Raw genomic sequence first — 18,266 nt, forward strand, 5'->3', positions numbered from 1 at the left:
TTTTTTTAATTTGGAAGTGATTTTTGTGATTTCTAATTAGTTTTAGAAGTCATCGCAAAAATAAAGATTTCGGTTTCGATTTAATGGTAGAAGCTTAATCATTGTAGAAGTTTCCTTCTTTTTTTTCTTGATGGGCCATGATTGTTGAAAATGGTTAAGCCCATTCATTTTTTGTTGTTTTATAAAAATCCATTTTTTGTTAGGCCCAATTGTAAGCCCAAAATCCACTTAGTTTATCCATTCAAATTCTTTAACCCACATTAAATCCAATTATCCATTTTCCAATAAAACCAAATCCAATTAGGCATATCCTTCATGACCCATATTCCAATATCCATCCTCTATTTAGTTAAACCATTATCCATATCCAATTTTTAATCTCATTAAAACATTCATATCTATCCACTACCCACATTCCAAGTATTCAAATAAATACAAAAAATAGGCATGACAAGCCAAAGTAGCAGTACATGTGAAACGTTCAAGCTTTAAAGCTGCAACCGCAGCTAAGCCAAAAGCATGAACGGCATAACCAGCCGCGAGCATCAAAACGCGGCATCCAAGCGAAAACGTAAAGAGTATGAACCTTGGCTCAAACGGCTTCGCAGCTCACCATAACAAACGGCAGGCTGCCACACAATGAATATTGAAAACGGCAAGAAGCTAGTTGTATCAACGCATTCCACAACGAGCAATGCCACAAGCTGCCATCATCTGGAACAAATCAACATGAGCTTCCAAACTTAAACGCTGCAAAGAGCAAGCCGTGAAATAAACGGCAACAGCACATAGTAAGCCAACAAAAGCCGCTGCTAACAATTTCTGAAAGTAAGCCAAACCGGGAGCCAACACCAAAGCTGCAACCAAACGCAACTGCAACGTTAAACCAACTGATGTGAGCCGTGAGCATAAACTGCCAAACAAGCCAATTAAAAAATGCAGCCACGCGAAGCATTTACATTCGCACAACTACAAACGAACTCCAAGCTGCTAAGCCAAAATAGAAAAGAAAGCAAAATGAAAATCACAAAACGCAAATGGAAGAATGAAAACGCAGTAAACGAATTGAAAGATGAGACTCACAATTCAGAATATAAATACAGGATTGTATAGCGGTTTGGGCTGGATTTTTTTTCTCCCCTCTCTTTTTCTGGATAACGCGAATCTTCCTCTCGAGTTCATTTTTCAGCATTTCCTCATCATCCATTCTCACCTGCACGTGAAGAATTTTCGTGCTCTCGTTGTCATCATACTCGATTCATTTCAATTTAGAGCTTTATTGAGAATTATTCCCTCTCTGCTGCTAACGGATAGTAAACCTAGATTTCGAGGACTAGGAACCTCCACAGAATAAGAGAAAGAGAGAGATTGGTATGAAAACTTGCTTATTTTATTCATTCCTTAAACATTCTATTTATAAGCAATACATAACAAACTGATAGTGACAGAATGCATTCAAAAGGAAGAATCTAGAGAATAATCTTTGCAAGATTTGGTGAATCCAATGATAAGCTGCCAACTCATTTTCTCATAGCTGAATTTGTTGCATCTTGAGTGACATAATCTTCTAGATATCTTGGTTTAATGATCTTTCTTTTGGGCTTATCATTGTGGGCTTCTTTGGTCATCCCTTCTTTGGTCCACATGCTATCATTCCCCAGCTCATCCGGAAGCACCTTGTCCTCAAGGTGGTAAGTTCCCTTAAGAGTCTCCCAATCCTCCCAAGATGTATCATCAGCATGAAGACCCTGCCATTGCACTAACACCTCAAGACGCGGTTCCGTTGTCTGAGTCCAACGAGTGTTGAGTATCACCATGGGAATGATGATAGGCTGATTCTCTACTGTGTCAGGTGGTAGAGTTGCCACAGGAACTGATGTAGCAGCAGCTTGGTGAAATGGTTTGAGCATCGAACAATGAAAAACCGGATGAATTTTGGACTCGGACGGTAGCTGTAGTTTGTACGCGACGGCGCCAATTCTCTCCAGAATTTGAAATGGACCATAAAAGCGTTTGTGTAACTTGGAATAGGTTGTGTTAGTTACCGAAGTTTGCCGATGTGGACGAAGTTTAACCAATACCCAATCCCTTACGTCATACTGCACATCACGTCTGTGTGTATCAGCAATTTGTTTCATAACCCGCTGTGCCTTGGCCAATTTGTGTCGTAATTCAGTCAGCATAGACTCGCGAGAGGCTAGCAATTCGTCCACAGCTTCAATTGATGAAGTTCCTGCCAAATATTGTGCCACAGTGGGTGGAGGTTTCCCAAATGTAATCTCAAATGGAGATTTGCCAGTACCAGAATGCTGAGATGTATTGTAAGACCATTCTGCCCATATCAAGTACTTTCCCCACGTTGTCGGTTTGGTATGGACAAAAGTGCGCAAGTATTGTTCGATGACTCTGTTCAAAACTTCAGTTTGCCCATCTGTTTGTGGATGGTATGATGAACTCATCCGTAGCTTGGTACCACTTAATTTAAAAAGCTCGCGCCAAAAGCGGCTCACAAAAAGAGGATCACGATCGGACACCAAGCTTCGCGGCATGCCATGAATTTTCCCCACAATTTCAAGAAACAACAGTGCTACTTTGTAAGCCGTGTAATGGGGTTGCAACATGCCCAAATGCACACCCTTGGAAAATCGGTCAACTACTACGAGAATTGTCGTGTGACCTTGATACGCAGGTAATCCAACAATGAAATCTAAGGACAAATCCTCCCAAGGAGCATGTGGGAGAGGTAAAGGACACAATAAACCAGCTGCCTTCTTTGTTTCATATTTGGAATGTTGACAATCCAAACAAGTAAGAACATAGCGTTGTACATCCTCCCTGATTCCTGTCCAAATAAAATTGGGGCTGATGCGTGCCAATGTTTTGGTAACACCCATATGACCGCCTGTGGGGGTTTTGTGGAACTCCTCAAGTAAAAGTTGGATGAAAGGAGTGGTTCGAGGTAACCATATTCGCTCCTTGTAATAAATCAGATCATGAGCCACCTTAAAATCTGGACTGCTAGTGGGGTTGGCATGAATTTGTTGCAGTTTGGTGTTGAACTCGGGTTGTTGTAAAAGTTCCTTCTTCAGGGATTTTAAAAAAGAGAAACTGGGCACAGACAAGAAGAGGAATTCGGCAGAAGTCACCTCTGGTATGCGAGAAAGAGCATCAGCCACAACGTTAGTTTTGCCAGAACGGTATTGAATCGTGTAATCATACCCAATCAAACGCGACAGGTACATTTGTTGCTCTGGGGTTTGAATAATCTGAGACATGAGTTCTTTCAAACTTCGATGATCAGTGAGAATGACAAATGAATGACCCAATAGGTATTGACGCCATTTCTTAACAGCGGAGGTAATGGCAAAGAGTTCACGCACATATGTTGAAGCTCGCATCATTTTAGGACAAAAAGGTTTGCTAAAGAAGGCAATTGGGTGGTTCTGTTGGGACAACACAGCCCCCATACCAATTCCAGAAGCATCCGTTTCAACAGTAAATGGCAACGTAAAATTAGGAAGAACCAATACTGGTGCATGACTAACAGCATGTTTGAGACCATCGAATGCCAATTGCGCTTCAGGTGACCATCCAAATTGATCCTTTTTGAGCAATTGAGTCAAAGGAGCAGCAATGGTTGCATAACCTTTGATGAAACGACGATAAAAACCTGTTAATCCCAGAAAACCGCGGAGAGCTTTGATAGTAGTAGGTTTGGGCCATAGTTGAATTGCTGCAACCTTTTCCTGGACTGGTTCGACCCCCTGTTGTGACACAATATGCCCCAAATATTCAATCTGACGTTGAGCAAATAAGCACTTGGATTGCTTGAGAAAAAATTGTCCAGCTTCTAGGACCTGAAAAGTTTGCTCTACATGCATCAAATGATCCTCAAAATTGGTACTGTAGATTAATATGTCGTCAAAGAACACAATGATAAACCGGCGCAGAAACGGTTTAAAAATGGTGTTCATAGTAGCTTGAAAAGAGGAAGGAGCGTTACAGAGGCCAAATGGCATCACTTTAAACTCATAGTGTCCTTGGTGTGTCCGAAATGCAGTTTTTTTGATGTCATCTTCTTGCATTCGAATCTGATGATATCCTTGTAGCAAATCAAGCTTAGTAAACCACGCAGCGCCCCCCAATTCATCCAACAACTCATCTACTGTTGGAATTGGAAATCGATCCTTGATAGTAATGGCATTCAGTGCGCGGTAATCCACGCAAAACCTCCAAGAGCCGTCTTTCTTCTTAACAAGGAGAACAGGTGAGGAGAAGGGACTAGTGCTGGGCCTTATCACACCATTGTGCAACATTGCATCAACTTGTTTCTCGATCTCTTGTTTCTGGAAATAAGGGTATCTATAGGGACGGACATTTACAGGTTTGGTTTGTGGAAAAAGGTGGATAGAGTGATTTGTGTCACGGGTAGGTGGAAGAGTGGAGGGTGTCTGGAACAGGGAAGTATACTTGCGAAGAAGTAATTGGATTTGAGGGTTGGTAGTTTGGAGTGAAGGGGGCTCAGGATTCACAACCTGGATATGGAAAAATGCGCTAGCGCCATCAGTGTGAAGGAGACGGCGTATTTGTTGTGCAGATATGTGATGAAGACCGCCATCTCTTTCTCCTTTCAATTCAATCATCTTACCCTTTTGCAGAAACTTCATGGTAAGGTCATTGTAATCCGTCAAAATAGGTCCCAATGATTTCATCCATTGTACTCCTAGCACAATATCCGCACCGCTAATAGGGAGCACGTGTAAATCAATGATGAAAGTGTGTGATTGGATATGTATCCGGACTTGGGGGCAAATCTGATGACATTCTATCTCGTTACCATTACCAACCATAACCCTAAGGGATGAAGTGGGTTGGGCCTTAAGCCCAAGTGACTTGACTAACCTCTCTTGGATAAAGTTATGGGTACTACCACCATCGATCAGTATCACCACATTCTGGGTGGAGACCCGGCCCACCATGCGAAGTGTTTCCGGGGCAAGGTTACCCGAAAGGGCATGGAAGCTGATTTGTGCTTGGTCTGGATTCGGGTCAGGATCGTGGGTAAGGGAAATTTCAGATGCGCTGTTGTCGGACTCGAGGTGTTCATCTTCCTCCATTATTAACACAAAGAACTTTGATGCACACTTATGGCCCGGGCTGAACTTCTCATCGCAGTTAAAACACAATCCCTTCTCACGCCGTAGTGACATCTCAGATGGAGTGAGGCGTTTGAAATGAGGTTGAGAAGTTTTGGTGGTGCTAGTGGGGGGTGGTTTGAAATATTGGTGGGTTGTAGGCGGAGTAGGAAGAATACCTTTGGATCGTGAGGATCGACGGCTTTCGTTGATTTTCTCTTCCTGCAAACGAGCCAGAGCAGCCGCCTGAATCAGAGATATCGGTTGCAATGCCTGAACTTCCCGACGAACTTCCGGTACGAGTCCGGAAACGAAACAACTCAAGAGAAAACAAGGAGCTAACCCCACAATACGATTGGCTAGGGTTTCGAATTCCGTCAAGTAATCATGCACCGACCCTTTCTGCGTGAGTTTGAACAACGCCCCCTTTGGATCATCATACTCAGATGGTGCAAAACGAGCTTCCAGTGCATGTAGAAATGATGTCCACGATGGGATCAAAGCATTTTTAGACATCCACTGAAACCATCCCAAGGCTGGGCCTTCCATGTAGAAGGATGCAATCGTCAAACATTCGGATTCTGGGGTAGCATGATACTCAAAAAATTGGTTGATTTTGAACATCCAACCCACTGCATCGGTGTCGTTGAAGCGCGGTACATCGAGTTTCATACGGTGAGGTTTGTTGGAGTTGTGGGATGAAGAGCCTGATGTAGCTGAATGCGACGGCGGTTCGAGGGCAGAAAGTTTGACGAGGATGTCATCAATTTTGGAGGCCATGAGTGTTTGGGAATTGGTGAGAGTGGTTTGATTTGATGTTAATCGTGCGATGGCATCGTCGATAACTTTCGAACGAGTGCCGTCAACCATGGAAGGAGGACAATGAAAGCACCAAAATTGTTAGGAAAAAGGATAGTAAACCTAGATTTCGAGGACTAGGAACCTCCACAGAATAAGAGAAAGAGAGAGATTGGTATGAAAACTTGCTTATTTTATTCATTCCTTAAACATTCTATTTATAAGCAATACATAACAAACTGATAGTGACAGAATGCATTCAAAAGGAAGAATCTAGAGAATAATCTTTGCAAGATTTGGTGAATCCAATGATAAGCTGCCAGCTCATTTTCTCATAGCTGAATTTGTTGCATCTTGAGTGACATAATCTTCTAGATATCTTGGTTTAATGATCTTTCTTTTGGGCTTATCATTGTGGGCTTCTTTGGTCATCCCTTCTTTGGTCCACATGCTATCATTCCCCAGCTCATCCGGAAGCACCTTGTCCTCAAGGTGGTAAGTTCCCTTAAGAGTCTCCCAATCCTCCCAAGATGTATCATCAGCATGAAGACCCTGCCATTGCACTAACACCTCAAGACGCGGTTCCGTTGTCTGAGTCCAACGAGTGTTGAGTATCACCATGGGAATGATGATAGGCTGATTCTCTACTGTGTCAGGTGGTAGAGTTGCCACAGGAACTGATGTAGCAGCAGCTTGGTGAAATGGTTTGAGCATCGAACAATGAAAAACCGGATGAATTTTGGACTCGGACGGTAGCTGTAGTTTGTACGCGACGGCGCCAATTCTCTCCAGAATTTGAAATGGACCATAAAAGCGTTTGTGTAACTTGGAATAGGTTGTGTTAGTTACCGAAGTTTGCCGATGTGGACGAAGTTTAACCAATACCCAATCCCTTACGTCATACTGCACATCACGTCTGTGTGTATCAGCAATTTGTTTCATAACCCGCTGTGCCTTGGCCAATTTGTGTCGTAATTCAGTCAGCATAGACTCGCGAGAGGCTAGCAATTCGTCCACAGCTTCAATTGATAAAGTTCCTGCCAAATATTGTGCCACAGTGGGTGGAGGTTTCCCAAATGTAATCTCAAATGGAGATTTGCCAGTACCAGAATGCTGAGATGTATTGTAAGACCATTCTGCCCATATCAAGTACTTTCCCCACGTTGTCGGTTTGGTATGGACAAAAGTGCGCAAGTATTGTTCGATGACTCTGTTCAAAACTTCAGTTTGCCCATCTGTTTGTGGATGGTATGATGAACTCATCCGTAGCTTGGTACCACTTAATTTAAAAAGCTCGCGCCAAAAGCGGCTCACAAAAAGAGGATCACGATCGGACACCAAGCTTCGCGGCATGCCATGAATTTTCCCCACAATTTCAAGAAACAACAGTGCTACTTTGTAAGCCGTGTAATGGGGTTGCAACATGCCCAAATGCACACCCTTGGAAAATCGGTCAACTACTACGAGAATTGTCGTGTGACCTTGATACGCAGGTAATCCAACAATGAAATCTAAGGACAAATCCTCCCAAGGAGCATGTGGGAGAGGTAAAGGACACAATAAACCAGCTGCCTTCTTTGTTTCATATTTGGAATGTTGACAATCCAAACAAGTAAGAACATAGCGTTGTACATCCTCCCTGATTCCTGTCCAAATAAAATTGGGGCTGATGCGTGCCAATGTTTTGGTAACACCCATATGACCGCCTGTGGGGGTTTTGTGGAACTCCTCAAGTAAAAGTTGGATGAAAGGAGTGGTTCGAGGTAACCATATTCGCTCCTTGTAATAAATCAGATCATGAGCCACCTTAAAATCTGGACTGCTAGTGGGGTTGGCATGAATTTGTTGCAGTTTGGTGTTGAACTCGGGTTGTTGTAAAAGTTCCTTCTTCAGGGATTTTAAAAAAGAGAAACTGGGCACAGACAAGAAGAGGAATTCGGCAGAAGTCACCTCTGGTATGCGAGAAAGAGCATCAGCCACAACGTTAGTTTTGCCAGAACGGTATTGAATCGTGTAATCATACCCAATCAAACGCGACAGGTACATTTGTTGCTCTGGGGTTTGAATAATCTGAGACATGAGTTCTTTCAAACTTCGATGATCAGTGAGAATGACAAATGAATGACCCAATAGGTATTGACGCCATTTCTTAACAGCGGAGGTAATGGCAAAGAGTTCACGCACATATGTTGAAGCTCGCATCATTTTAGGACAAAAAGGTTTGCTAAAGAAGGCAATTGGGTGGTTCTGTTGGGACAACACAGCCCCCATACCAATTCCAGAAGCATCCGTTTCAACAGTAAATGGCAACGTAAAATTAGGAAGAACCAATACTGGTGCATGACTAACAGCATGTTTGAGACCATCGAATGCCAATTGCGCTTCAGGTGACCATCCAAATTGATCCTTTTTGAGCAATTGAGTCAAAGGAGCAGCAATGGTTGCATAACCTTTGATGAAACGACGATAAAAACCTGTTAATCCCAGAAAACCGCGGAGAGCTTTGATAGTAGTAGGTTTGGGCCATAGTTGAATTGCTGCAACCTTTTCCTGGACTGGTTCGACCCCCTGTTGTGACACAATATGCCCCAAATATTCAATCTGACGTTGAGCAAATAAGCACTTGGATTGCTTGAGAAAAAATTGTCCAGCTTCTAGGACCTGAAAAGTTTGCTCTACATGCATCAAATGATCCTCAAAATTGGTACTGTAGATTAATATGTCGTCAAAGAACACAATGATAAACCGACGCAGAAACGGTTTAAAAATGGTGTTCATAGTAGCTTGAAAAGAGGAAGGAGCGTTACAGAGGCCAAATGGCATCACTTTAAACTCATAGTGTCCTTGGTGTGTCCGAAATGCAGTTTTTTTGATGTCATCTTCTTGCATTCGAATCTGATGATATCCTTGTAGCAAATCAAGCTTAGTAAACCACGCAGCGCCCCCCAATTCATCCAACAACTCATCTACTGTTGGAATTGGAAATCGATCCTTGATAGTAATGGCATTCAGTGCGCGGTAATCCACGCAAAACCTCCAAGAGCCGTCTTTCTTCTTAACAAGGAGAACAGGTGAGGAGAAGGGACTAGTGCTGGGCCTTATCACACCATTGTGCAACATTGCATCAACTTGTTTCTCGATCTCTTGTTTCTGGAAATAAGGGTATCTATAGGGACGGACATTTACAGGTTTGGTTTGTGGAAAAAGGTGGATAGAGTGATTTGTGTCACGGGTAGGTGGAAGAGTGGAGGGTGTCTGGAACAGGGAAGTATACTTGCGAAGAAGTAATTGGATTTGAGGGTTGGTAGTTTGGAGTGAAGGGGGCTCAGGATTCACAACCTGGATATGGAAAAATGCGCTAGCGCCATCAGTGTGAAGGAGACGGCGTATTTGTTGTGCAGATATGTGATGAAGACCGCCATCTCTTTCTCCTTTCAATTCAATCATCTTACCCTTTTGCAGAAACTTCATGGTAAGGTCATTGTAATCCGTCAAAATAGGTCCCAATGATTTCATCCATTGTACTCCTAGCACAATATCCGCACCGCTAATAGGGAGCACGTGTAAATCAATGATGAAAGTGTGTGATTGGATATGTATCCGGACTTGGGGGCAAATCTGATGACATTCTATCTCGTTACCATTACCAACCATAACCCTAAGGGATGAAGTGGGTTGGGCCTTAAGCCCAAGTGACTTGACTAACCTCTCTTGGATAAAGTTATGGGTACTACCACCATCGATCAGTATCACCACATTCTGGGTGGAGACCCGGCCCACCATGCGAAGTGTTTCCGGGGCAAGGTTACCCGAAAGGGCATGGAAGCTGATTTGTGCTTGGTCTGGATTCGGGTCAGGATCGTGGGTAAGGGAAATTTCAGATGCGCTGTTGTCGGACTCGAGGTGTTCATCTTCCTCCATTATTAACACAAAGAACTTTGATGCACACTTATGGCCCGGGCTGAACTTCTCATCGCAGTTAAAACACAATCCCTTCTCACGCCGTAGTGACATCTCAGATGGAGTGAGGCGTTTGAAATGAGGTTGAGAAGTTTTGGTGGTGCTAGTGGGGGGTGGTTTGAAATATTGGTGGGTTGTAGGCGGAGTAGGAAGAATACCTTTGGATCGTGAGGATCGACGGCTTTCGTTGATTTTCTCTTCCTGCAAACGAGCCAGAGCAGCCGCCTGAATCAGAGATATCGGTTGCAATGCCTGAACTTCCCGACGAACTTCCGGTACGAGTCCGGAAACGAAACAACTCAAGAGAAAACAAGGAGCTAACCCTACAATACGATTGGCTAGGGTTTCGAATTCCGTCAAGTAATCATGCACCGACCCTTTCTGCGTGAGTTTGAACAACGCCCCCTTTGGATCATCATACTCAGATGGTGCAAAACGAGCTTCCAGTGCATGTAGAAATGATGTCCACGATGGGATCAAAGCATTTTTAGACATCCACTGAAACCATCCCAAGGCTGGGCCTTCCATGTAGAAGGATGCAATCGTCAAACGTTCGGATTCTGGGGTAGCATGATACTCAAAAAATTGGTTGATTTTGAACATCCAACCCACTGCATCGGTGCCGTTGAAGCGCGGTACATCGAGTTTCATACGGTGAGGTTTGTTGGAGTTGTGGGATGAAGAGCCTGATGTAGCTGAATGCGACGGCGGTTCGAGGGCAGAAAGTTTGACGAGGATGTCATCAATTTTGGAGGCCATGAGTGTTTGGGAATTGGTGAGAGTGGTTTGATTTGATGTTAATCGTGCGATGGCATCGTCGATAACTTTCGAACGAGTGCCGTCAACCATGGAAGGAGGACAATGAAAGCACCAAAATTGTTAGGAAAAAGGATAGTAAACCTAGATTTCGAGGACTAGGAACCTCCACAGAATAAGAGAAAGAGAGAGATTGGTATGAAAACTTGCTTATTTTATTCATTCCTTAAACATTCTATTTATAAGCAATACATAACAAACTGATAGTGACAGAATGCATTCAAAAGGAAGAATCTAGAGAATAATCTTTGCAAGATTTGGTGAATCCAATGATAAGCTGCCAGCTCATTTTCTCATAGCTGAATTTGTTGCATCTTGAGTGACATAATCTTCTAGATATCTTGGTTTAATGATCTTTCTTTTGGGCTTATCATTGTGGGCTTCTTTGGTCATCCCTTCTTTGGTCCACATGCTCTCAGGTTTCAAACGTGATTCCTGCAACGGTTCTGCATAGAACCTCCTTCCGCCACCGCTGCATAGTTCATCCTCAAGCATTCTTCCTCCTCGCCTTGTTTCGATTTCAGCATTAATTTTGTAGGACAAACCGGTTCCCTCCTCACCTGCACATTGAGATCCAAGTCATCATTACGAACCGCATCGCCACGATTCATCACGAAGTGGAGCAGAAAGGACATAACAGGAGCAAGATGATGATAATCGCTTAGATTGGAGACTGAGATACCAGCGGAGTTGACGCCGCCGACAGAACATTTTCTTCCGCCACCGCCGGTAGGACCTCTTACTCTCTTCGTGTTGGTCAATGTGTTTGGTGCGGTGTGAGTAACCTCGTGTTGTTGTCGTTCGGATGTGTCGATCCGCGTGATAAGGATCTCCCGTTTCACATCGCCGCCGCCGACGGTAAAGGCTGGCGCGGCTAGGAATGTGTTTCCGTTGTTGTTCTCCTTTTGAGGACTACTAGGCAGGTGATGAAGATACTTAGGTTTCCTGGATGTTCATATCCCACGGTTTGGGCTTTCAATAGTAAAGCCCTTTCTACAGATTTTTTGGTCCAGTTTCTTTGTTTTTGAGGGCAGCTTAGATAATTAGGGATTTTCTAGGTAATCTTAGGATTTTAATATATTAGTGTTAATCTTAGGATATTAATTGGATTGTTGGATTAATATTAGCTAATTGTTTAGAATTTAATTAAGATGATTGTTTAGAATCTAATTTCGTTAATATTTTAGAGTTGTTTATTAATATTTTAGAAACGTTAACTTTGTTAATGGGTTGAATTTTTTATTTCCATTTTAACATTAGTATTAATAATGGTGTTGCTTAGAATTTCATTTGATGTTAATATCGGAGTTATTATGGTTTTAGAATTGGATTTTTATTTTGATATTTGTTTGGTTGATATTAGAATTGTTTTGACTTTAGAATTTGACTTTAATATTGGCATTGAATACTCTTCTTTGATCCTAACGTCTAACCATTAACTTCTAATTCTTTAATTATTCGCTTCTAACACCTAATTCTTTACAATTCCGCATCTAATTTCTAACTTTTAATTTTCGCTCCTAACATTTAATTCTTGTCATTTACTTTACATTGCTTTATTTTGGGTTTATATCCCATATCATATTGTGCATCATTCATCCCATTCTAAAAATGACTAAAAATGGTTAAGACTTAAAAAAGGCAAAAAAAAATAAGATAATTCCATAGCATGGAAAGAACTTTGGACAAAGGACTTAGGGATTTCTCATTAGGACCCTAACATTTGGACTTGGAGTTGTGTGATTGACCTATGCAAATTGGAATTTCCGAGGACGTGTGATCTTTTATTGCGAGAATGGAATTCATTCATGGCACTACCCGAGGGAGACATGCTTTGTAATTTTATTATTCAATTGTTAGCTTAGGACACAATGCACACACAAGGCTTTCTCTTGGGCTACCTGACAATGGGACCTTTTATTTCCTGCACTCCCTTGTACTTTACATGTACCCCCCTCCCCTTTCCGATGTACGCATTTACTTGCTTTCTTTTATTGCTTGTTAGCTACTCCTTAGGCATTAGGAACAGTCACCATTTCGTAACCAATAATCAAACCCTTGATCCAACGTCAAACGGTCTTTAAATACTTCTGACTTTTTAAAAATTCCCAAAAAATTTGTCTAAGGTCATTTGACCTTGTTTGACCTAGGATAATTCCCTAGGTCATTTATTTGGTGATTTGAAGGGATTTTAGGTTTTTCCATTTTAAAAATAAATTTTATTTCATTTTAAATTTATTTTTAATTAGTTAAATGTTAAAAAATGATGTTGAGCCATTTGGTTGACCTTGTGTTGTTTCATCTTTTGTTTGGCCTTGATCATGGTTGATTTGAACTTCCATTTGATCAATACTATTGGATTTAGGAGGTTGATGAAGTGTACACATCATCCCTCAAGATGAATGGATAATATTGATCAGATGAAATTCCTTCCTTGATCAATTTGGGTTTCCTTTTCCATTTTCCTCTTTATCTTCATCCCTCATCTTTCCCAATCCCTCATTGACCAATGATTTCTCTATAATTTAAATGCTAGTTGATTCATCAATGACCTTGTGTCAGATGAGTCAACATGAGCCTGATTGAGATAAGTCCACCCCATTTTGTTTTTGTGTGTGGTATGCTTTAGGAGCTTGGTTCTTTGTACCATGTCTCTAGCATGCATTAACACCAATATTTGTATTGCCCGACCTCGGATGGTTGTGACTTCTACATAAGTCCAATTACGATTGCTTACAATAGAGCTAAATTCGTCCCCAAAGGCATATCATTCTTGTAGGTGAGATTGTAAGTCTCTTATTCTTCATGGTATTGTTTGAAAACTTCACCTTTTTTCCATTTGTGAGAGCTAGTGGCATACTTGTTGGTTTATTCAAGTTGGAGCCTTTCTCATAAATGATGTCTTGGTTTATGTCTTCATACTTGTGAATGGATGGTTGAGTATTCTCCAAAGAATGACTTAAACAATTGGCACTCTCACTAACATCTCTGTATTATTGCTTTACTTTTATGTCATTTACTTAATGCAACATAAATTTTAGTACCTTTATCATTCATTACCATTTACATTGCATGCAACTTGTTTATGTTTCAGTCATTTTCACTTTGCCCACTTGAGCCATATCTCTGTACTTGTATATATTATGTGCTTGTGATTTTGTCTTGTTTGTGGTTTTAGGACCTTAAAATACCTAATAACAACAAAAACCCTTAAAAATATGTTGGTGGATTGTTGGACCTCTACCCTTGACTTGATCTGAACTTTTGGACTTAGAGTAGGCAACATCCCTATGCTTTGAAGGACTTGGGCAATGCCATTATTTAAGACTAGGTTACCTTGACTATGCCTTTCATCTAATGCAAGCTTTGAGATTTCCCTTGGTTTATCTATTACTTTGTCTTTATTGGTTTTATGAGTCTGCCACAAGGAATCATTCATATGATACATTTGAAGACATTGAAGACTGCTTGCTTTTGGAGTGCTTTCTTGGACGTTATGGCTATCTTTATTTGATGCCTTGGTATTCATATTAATTGCTTGAATGTTTCTTATACTTGTTGCTTACTCAATAGTCCAAAGGAACTGGGTTTCTATCTGACATTCTTGTCTTGTGGATTTCTTCCCATTGGTCAGATCTTTTCAACTCTAAACTTTTAATTTTGTCTAGGGTAGTCCCTTCATCTCCTTCTTTCCTTCTTTAATTTCAAAATATCTCCCTCATTTTAAAAACCTTATTTGCTTGTGTTTTCAACTTAGACTTGTTTTAATGAGTAGAAACTTTGGCTTTATGCCATTGATTTTTCAAAACGTTTTCTTAATTAAACTTGTGAATAAACTTAATTATATTGACCTTAACTTTCAAAAAGACAAAAAGAACTAACAACCTCATCTAATCCATTTGTCCATTTTGTGCCCTTTTCTTTTAAAACTTTTGTAAAAGAGAGTGATTAGATTTGAGTTATCTTTGGTTGAGATATAATTCTCCCATTCCATTAGATATTGATTATAAGTCTTTCCATTTATTAGGGGTTAGTGACATACTTGTTGATTGAATCCAAGTTGGAGCCCTCCCTCTTAAATGTTGTAAAACACATATTATCAGTGGATGTTTGGTTTAGTGTTCTCCCATTGATAACAAAAGATCTTTAAACTTTTGTTAAAACCAATCCAAGGACTCTTTGAAATTTTTACCATGAACTATGGGGTTTTGATCCGTCATTTTTATGTTAGTACGTAGGCATAAGACCGAAGGTCTTGCCAAACACAAAAATATAATAAATGAATTCTTCTTTCATCCCCTCATTCTAATCTTTATCAAACATCTTTTTAACTAAAACACTTGTGTAGCACCTCAAATTTGCACCTATCATTGTACATACATTCTCATATTAGGTTATAGCATAACATGGTCCACTGCATAGCATTGCATTGTCCCATTTGCCTCAAGTGCAAGCCAATCAAGAAATTAGGTCAAACTGATCAGGAGATCAGTCAATCAAGCAAGTAAGTGTGTTTCTCAAGGAGCCAAGGCCCTAGGGTTGGTCCAACATGTTCACATGACTTGAGGATCCATTTGAAGTGTTTAGGTCAAAGATTGGATGTTCAGAAGTCATCAGTCAATGCACAATCAGTCAGAAACCCTAGAAAGTCAAACTTGGTCAACTGTGGTTGATTTTATGGTTTTGATGGATGGATTTGGTTTGAGAGAGCTTATTCATGTCCAAATAGGCCTCATATATCATGGCAAACAATATCATTGAAGAATTTGAAGCCAAACAGAAAATTTCCAAAAATAGAAACTGGACCTGTAATTTTAACTGCCAAAAATGGAAACTTCTTGAGCCCAAACTTACATCATGATACAAGCTTCAAATGAATTTTTGCCCAACATGAAAGTTGAAGATCTTGTTCTCCCATTTCCAAAAAGTCCAAGAACTCTCAATTCCCATGTATGGTTGGCAAGATATGATCAATTCAATCTCAAAAATTTGTGAACTTCAAAAGGCCATATCTCTCAAACCATTTGGCCAAAATTGGTGAGGTTTTTTCCAACAAGTCACATTTGATCCCCTCTTTCCAAAAATGTCATCCTCATGCACCAAAACTTCACCATTCAAAATGGCCTTTTTGGACTTGCATTAATTAATTTCAAGTATGGTGCAAAAATGACTTTGTGAAATAACCATTTTTAGGACATTTGGCCAATTGGAACTTGTTTGAATTGTTATTTGAAGCTTGCCCAAGGCCCAAACTCGGGAAGACCACACACCTCCATGTGCATTGGTTCCAAAATTAGCAAATTGAGCAAATGGTTTCATTTGAGATAATCATGTTTAGCACTCTTACTTAGCTCATTAAACAGAAGTATTTAAACATATTTCCTGTCATTTACAAACCCTAGAGCTAGCAGCAGCCATCAATCAGACAGAATTCTTCATTTTCTCTCAAATCTCATTTTTCCATTTTGCATTTTTCTGGCCAAAACTTCCAAAGAGCTCGAGCAATCCTTGGTTGTCTCATCATCTGACCATCATTTGGAAGCCATTTCCAAGCATCAATCACCAACTGAAAGTTCATCTCATGTTCTGTTTTCTTCAAGCTACTTTCATGGCAAATCGTGATTGGAGCATTTTCAAGCCTTACTGAGCCAAAGCATCTCAACCATTCACTTTGTGGAGCTTGTAACTTCATCTGTTTTGAACCAGAACAGCCAAATAACCACTGAAGCTCGATTGCTCTTCACTTTTGGTTAGTTTTCGATTCACTCATTTTCCAAAATTATGCCATGCTTTAGATAGTTTATGCCTTGCTGATTCTAATGAGCTATGGATTGCATGAAATGGTTGAGTATTCACTGATTTACATGGACTTGAAGTTTACTACATGAACATGTTCTTGCTCGATTTGTTTTGATTGTGATGATTTAATGAAATCTATGGTTGGATTATGTATGTATGATGCTTGCTGATTCGAATGCCATGCTTGATTTGATGTTCTGGGCATTTTGATTTTTTCGATTGAGTGGAAGTGATGAAGCTTCACTGTTGCTGTTCAAACCCTAATTATTTCCAGAAAGTTTGATTTTCACGTGTTGCATGTTTGCTGTTACTTTTCTATTGGCATGGGCCAATCAGAACATTTCGTTCACTCGCCCCTGTACGCCGCGTTTTGGTAATTGCATGTGAGATTTACAAAAATGCCACCGGTCAACACTTTGACTTATTAAACCATGTTTATTTTGTTCATTTATTCCAAATTGATACCTCATCTTCCAAAAATCATAACATCTCCATTTTAATCCCAAAATTCATGGAAATTTCTGCATTGTGTTCATCTTGATGTCTATTATTTTATCCTGATTTTTCCAGAATTTTTGCATGGTCGAATTTTAAATGGTATTAGGGTTTTGTTCATGTATGCATATTTTGTACCCTTTGCCAAATCCATTGTGAAATTGTGATGCTTTGTCCATTTGATCTGAAATTTTTTGTGCTTAATCTACACTCATCCATGTTTATTTTGATGTAAAGATCATGAATTTATCTTATGTGGTTTGAGAGTTGTGAATTTTTGAAGTAGGGTGTGACAACTTGTGTCACACCATTGATGTGCAGCTTGCTGATTTTTGTATCCATGCTTTTTGACCTCTAAATGAACTGATTTTTTGCATGAACCTACTCTTATATGTCTAGTTCACTTGTGATTTTTCTTGGAATTAATTATGCCATTTCCTAATTGTTTGAGATTTTCTCCCCTGTTTGACCAAAATGTGGACTTATTGTGATGCATGTTGCCATTTCATTTGTGAAATCCTCATACTTTATTAGATGGACATGAATTTTTACATGAGATAACTAGACAGCCTCATCTTTGCCATGGTTTTAGTCCCATTCATTTATCATACACCATCTCTGATTTATGATTTTTCTAAGTTGATGCATGTTTGGTTGACTTCCTTAAGCATGTTCAAAATTGCTTTGACTTTCTGATTTTCATTGACTGCCTTCCACTTGTCCAAATGTGATGAAATTTTACATGCTTACCATGCTATGTGTTAGGATTGATCATGATTTATTTGGTGATTTTTGGAAATGTTTGAGTTGACTTTTGATGCAAGTCTTGCTGTTGACTTCTATAAGCCCTCATTTGCCATGCTTTGACTTCTTTTGCTTATGAAATGATGATGATGCATGATATGAACATGAACCCAATTGGAATTGTTTCTTGATTGATTGAACATGATTTTGAATGCTTGCCCTTTGCTGTTTTGACTTTTTCACTCCTTTTTGACCCTAGGCTTGCCCTAGTGGTCCTGTTACTCACTTTTGAGCTTGTGTTTTCAGGTTGACCAACAAATGCTCCAATAGAACCATTTCTCTTGATTGAGCGTGCTTGAATATCATTGACTAACTTGTGGGTTTTGTAGGTGGTTTGGCTCATATGCCTTGAGCTTTGTGCTTGGCTCATTTGTCTGTTTGCTTTGACTGTTGATTCCTATATCCTATTGCTTTAACTGTTGAATTGTGTACTGATCTGTTTGACTATTTCAGGTACCA

The 18,266-nt window shown here is 40.3% G+C and overlaps 1 protein-coding gene across 8 annotated transcripts; it reads right to left on the reverse strand.

Moving 5' to 3' along the window:
• Positions 1-364: 364 nt before the first annotated feature.
• Positions 365-1,324, reverse strand: LOC127125602 (uncharacterized). 8 transcript variants are annotated; one of them, XR_007804762.1, is made up of 3 exons: positions 1,102-1,324; positions 840-987; positions 365-750 (listed from the first exon to the last, which is right to left on the reverse strand). XR_007804762.1 is itself a non-coding variant. In XM_051054382.1 (2 exons), exons 1-2 carry the CDS (start codon positions 1,180-1,182, stop codon positions 673-675), a joined length of 282 nt encoding a protein of 93 aa, XP_050910339.1. In that variant the 5' UTR covers positions 1,183-1,324; the 3' UTR covers positions 365-672. The 8 variants fall into 8 exon arrangements, 2 of the variants coding, with proteins under 2 accessions (XP_050910339.1, XP_050910338.1); XR_007804758.1 differs by having other exon boundaries at positions 365-987; XR_007804759.1 differs by having other exon boundaries at positions 365-990.
• Between the last annotated feature and the right edge of the window lie 16,942 nt (positions 1,325-18,266).

The sequence above is a fragment of the Lathyrus oleraceus genome, chromosome 3 (assembly GCF_024323335.1).
Source record: "Lathyrus oleraceus cultivar Zhongwan6 chromosome 3, CAAS_Psat_ZW6_1.0, whole genome shotgun sequence".
Taxonomy (NCBI): Eukaryota; Viridiplantae; Streptophyta; class Magnoliopsida; order Fabales; family Fabaceae; genus Lathyrus; species Lathyrus oleraceus.

Coding starts and splice junctions, on each gene's coding strand:
- LOC127125602 (XM_051054381.1), bottom strand. CDS start 1,207: ATGGATGATGAGGAAATGCTGAAAAATGAACTCGAGAGGAAGATTCGC. Junction 858..1,083: donor CTGTATTTATATTCTGAATT/GTGAGTCTCATC, acceptor GTTTGGTTGCAG/CTTTGGTGTTGGCTCCCGGT.